We start from the raw sequence: 4338 nt of genomic DNA, 5'->3' as shown, positions 1-4338 counted from the left end.
AGAAATACATGCCGCCATTTTCTGCAAGATTCTACTGCATGTGGTACGCCTACATATATAATATATTGTTATTATTGTGCTCCATCGCTTTTCCTGGTCTTCGCTTCTGGGTTCTGGCATAGACCAATTTCCCGCTTCTGTCCATCCATAGAATCAGCAAAAAAAAAGAGTTTTTTTTGTATTAAAAAAACAAATAATATATGAAGGAAAAGCAATGAAAACCCAATGGAGGTGACAGAGGGTGTGCAGGGAGGCCCATCCACACGCGAAGTGTCAGTGAGTCAGCAAAGCAAGGGACCGGTCCCCACGGCCACATATCCGTCCAATTCTCTCACACTCACTTCCTCTGCCCTCGAACACACAAAAAAGAAAAAGAAAAATGGCGACACAAAATACTCCAATCTAGATATTCTCGCTCTCTCTCGTCTTCTCTCCACACCACCCACTATAGCTTTGGACTTGGATCTCAAATTCTCCCAGTTTCCCACTCCCCCTGGGTCTTCCCCATCCCCCCTCCACTCCCCCCCTGGGTTTTCCCCTTCCTTTACCCCCCATCAGATCTTCCCCCATATCTCTGTCCTGCATCACTCGCCGCCATCCACTCCCGATCCAAACCCGAGAGCTCCCACCTCCGCCGCCCTGTTCGCTCGTCCGCCTTTTCACTCCCCGTAGCTAGCTGCTGTCGCGGAGCAACCCCGCGATTCCAAGAAAAGCAACTTGGTCAAGAAAGAGTGCAAGAAAGGAGGACGGTGCTGACGATGATGGCGATAAGCCACCCCATGATTCGCCCCATCATTCCGTCGCCTCCGGGGCCTGCGCGCTAGCTGCTAGAAGGGCCTCGCCGTCCGTCGTGGTGGTGGTGGTGGTGGTGTGCGCGGGGCGGGAGGGGAGGGGAGGGGAGTCGTCACTGCGCCGCCACAATGCCACAGTACCAGGAGCTGCCCTGCGGCGGGCAGGAGCTCGATATCGACACCGCGCTCAAGGATGGCATCCTCGGGGGCGCGCTGGAGCCCGTGGGTGCGGCGGCGGGGGACGATGGCAAGCAGCCCGTGGAGCTGCGCAGGATGATGGACGAGCTGGACGCGGCGGCCGGGGACGGCGGCGGCGGCGGCGGGGACGAGGCGGTGCCGGCGGTCTTCATCTGCCCGATCTCGCTCGAGCCCATGGTGGATCCGGTGACGCTCTGCACGGGGCAGACGTACGAGCGGGCCAACATCTCGCGGTGGCTAGCCCTGGGCCACCGGACCTGCCCGACCACGATGCAGGAGCTCTGGGACGACGCGCTCACCCCAAACGCCACCCTCCGGCAGCTCATCGCCGCCTGGTTCTCCCGCCGGTACACGAGGTTTAAGAAGCGCTCCGCCGACTTCCACGGCCGCGCCGCCGACCTCGTCGGCAGCCTCCGCGGCACGGCGGTGCCCAGGCGGCAGCCCCTCAAGGGCCAGGCCCGCGTCGCGGCGCTGCGGGAGCTGCGCACCCTCGCCGCCGCCCACCAGTCCGTCACCAAGGCCATCGCCGAGGCCGGCGGCGTGGCCCTGCTCACGTCGCTGCTCGGACCCTTCACGTCCCACGCCGTGGGGGCCGAGGCCGTCGCGATACTCGTCAGCGGGGTGCTGCTTGACGCTGACACCAAGGCCGCGCTCATGCAGCCGGCGAAGGTGTCGCTCGTGGTCGACATGCTCAACGAGGGCGCCGCGGACACCAAGATCAACTGTGTCCGCCTCATCCGCATCCTCATGGTCGAGAGGGGTTTCCGGCCGGAGACGGTGGCGAGCCTCAGCCTCTTGGTCGGCGTCATGCGCCTCATCCGGGACAAGCGGCATCCGGACGGTGTGGCCGCGGGGCTCGAGCTGCTGAATTCGATCTGCGCGGTGCACAGGCCAGCGAGGTGTATGGTTGTTAGCATCGGTGCGGTGCCGCAGCTGGTGGAATTGTTGCCGGAGCTAGCGACGGAGTGTGTCGAGCCGGCTTTGGACATCTTGGATGCCCTGTCTGCGGTTCCAGAGGGGAGGATGGCTCTTAAGGATTGTCCGCGGACGATCCCCAATGCTGTCCGGTTGCTGATGAGAGTTTCAGAGGCATGCACTAGACGCGCGCTGTCGATGCTGTGGACGGTGTGTCGGATGGCTCCGGAAGAATGTGCACCTGCTGCAGTGGAGGCTGGGTTGGCGGCGAAGCTTCTGCTTGTCATCCAAAGTGGTTGTGCGCCGGAGCTGAAGCAGAAGGCGTCGGAGCTGCTCAAGCTGTGCCGCCTCAACTACACCGACACCCTCTTCATCTCCAAGTGCAAACTCACAAGGACAATTCAGTGAGAGATGCAAATGATGCTGGTCTGATCTGATTTGGTTCGATGATGCGTGGTTTGTTGATTGACCTTGCTGAGTTCAGAGTTCCAAGGAAATGGAGTTGGCAAATTGACGAATGGTAATGTGCATGTATAGATAAACTTGCAGTTTTAGCTCTAGCATCTTATCTGAAGAGATTTGGGTGGTTGAGCAGATGGCAAGACTGGTGGTTACCACAACAATTTCCGGGGAGACAAGAAGCGATGCAGCCTAATGACTGGCAAGTTAGATGGCAAGCAGGCGGGTGTACATGCAAATTGTTGAGAATTTGATCAGCTCAATAAGCACATGAGGCTGGGTGGTAAGTACAGCCAGTTTTGCCATTAGGAGTAGCTAGCATTAAGCAAAACCAGCAAACTTAGATTTTTGGCAATGTGGGTATCTCAGAGCTGTAGATGTCGTTCCCTTCCTTGTAATTACACAGTACTGTTGCTTCTACACTGGAATATACATTGCCATTGCTCCGGGAAAAAAAATTGAATTGTCATCTTGATCGAGTACTGCCTAGTCAAATTGTGGAAGTGTGTGCTCTTTCATCTCCAACAATTATGTAAATTTAGCAACCCTAAATTATAGATTTAGAAGCTGCTAAAGCATTTTAATAAGTAAAAAAAATATTTATGCTCCAACAGTTCTCTATCTATTGGTTACTAATTTTTAAAATTTGTCAGTAAAAAATGATTTGCTTTCTATTTTTAAATGAACTGGCGGTAGATATCAGGATCAACAACATTCTTTAACATTTTGGGAGGTTAGAGTTGTCGATGAAAGATCATGCGGTCGCGGCGACGCGTGACACGTGAAGGCAACATATGAGGTGCTCTGACGACACCTCGACACACAAGGGGTTGTCTATTGTTGACGGTGTCAAGATGTTTAGATCCTGAAAATAGGTTTGTGGTCAACGGGGCGGTGCGATGTTTCGAAACTGTGGCTGAAGTATGCTTTTTAAGATAGACTTAGCGCCAACAATGTTTAGGGAGTCCTAACTCCTAAAGAGGTTGATAATTGAGTTTTATAGAGAGTTCGTAAATTTGGTGACCTGCTTTATATAACTATTGGAGAAGAGTCGTTTACATAACTATTGAAGATACTCTAAAAATCTTGACTACTTGTGGCTCTATACTGCTTCAGCCAGTGTTCTCGTTTTTCAATGTGTTAGCTGCCGGAGTTGCAGCATCGGGTTTAGCATGTTCGTTCGGCTTTAATCTATATTGACTTATACTGTTTCTATATTGTTTTAGTCTCTATAGATTAGAGTGCAAACAGTTGGGTTTAATCCGAGGCAAAGGAGAGCAACAACTGATAAATGTCTCCAATCACCGTGCAATGTGGTGCCGGGTTGAGTCTCTTAACCAAGTTCCATGTGAGATCAAACAATTTTATCCCATATTTCCTTGACCTGGATGCAGTATCCATGCCCCTAGTACCCGTGCTCTACCTGCATCCTTGGAAAGCCGGTCTTATATACCACTTCAGGCGATCCACCGTCAAGATGTCTGTATTTTAGTCCGTGATTTTTCACTCCCTAGTCAGCGAGGGCGAGATAAATCCACGGGACAGTAGGCCACGTAGCTGCGCATTGACAGCTGACGCGTGAGTCCGGTCACGACCTAGCCTTGTCTGGCGGTGACTGAACGTTAAGGTAGAGGAGCCGGTCGCATTATAGAGGCCGGAGGCGCTGCTGTCTCATCAGTCATCACTGGCGCAGCTGTAGCCTAACTAGCCTCTAGGCGGACCGGCTAGCTATCTAGCTAGTGGTGATGACTAGCAGTAGCGCCACCGGTGTAGTACAGTACTAGCCCTATCTCCGGAGCTGGTGGTGAGTGAATGGTGATGGTCACGTTGACCTTGGTGGGATCGAACGACGAACGAACGAAGCAGTCGCCGTCGCCGTCGCGGTCGCGGTCGCGGTCGCGTCCAAAATCCACGACGCGACGTCTCCGTGTCCCCCTTGCCGCCTTGCGGCCTCTCGCGCGCACGTACAAGCTGT

General features: G+C 54.0%; 1 protein-coding gene across 2 annotated transcripts; it reads left to right on the top strand.

The window, feature by feature from the left end:
- The first annotated feature begins 366 nt into the window (after positions 1 to 366).
- Positions 367 to 2842, top strand: LOC100383857 (U-box domain-containing protein 31). Of its 2 annotated transcripts, XM_008660683.4 has the most exons (2): positions 367 to 2424; positions 2500 to 2842. In XM_008660683.4, exon 1 carries the CDS (start codon positions 921 to 923, stop codon positions 2310 to 2312), a length of 1392 nt encoding a protein of 463 aa, XP_008658905.1. In that variant the 5' UTR covers positions 367 to 920; the 3' UTR covers positions 2313 to 2424; positions 2500 to 2842. The 2 variants fall into 2 exon arrangements, with proteins under 2 accessions (XP_008658905.1, NP_001169958.1); NM_001176487.1 differs by having other exon boundaries at positions 502 to 2813.
- The last annotated feature ends 1496 nt before the right edge of the window (positions 2843 to 4338 follow it).

The sequence above is a fragment of the Zea mays genome, chromosome 9 (genome assembly GCF_902167145.1).
Source record: "Zea mays cultivar B73 chromosome 9, Zm-B73-REFERENCE-NAM-5.0, whole genome shotgun sequence".
NCBI classification, from domain to species: Eukaryota; Viridiplantae; Streptophyta; class Magnoliopsida; order Poales; family Poaceae; genus Zea; species Zea mays.
The sequence above is the reverse complement of the archived record's forward strand: the minus strand, read 5'-3'. Positions and strand labels throughout refer to the sequence as shown.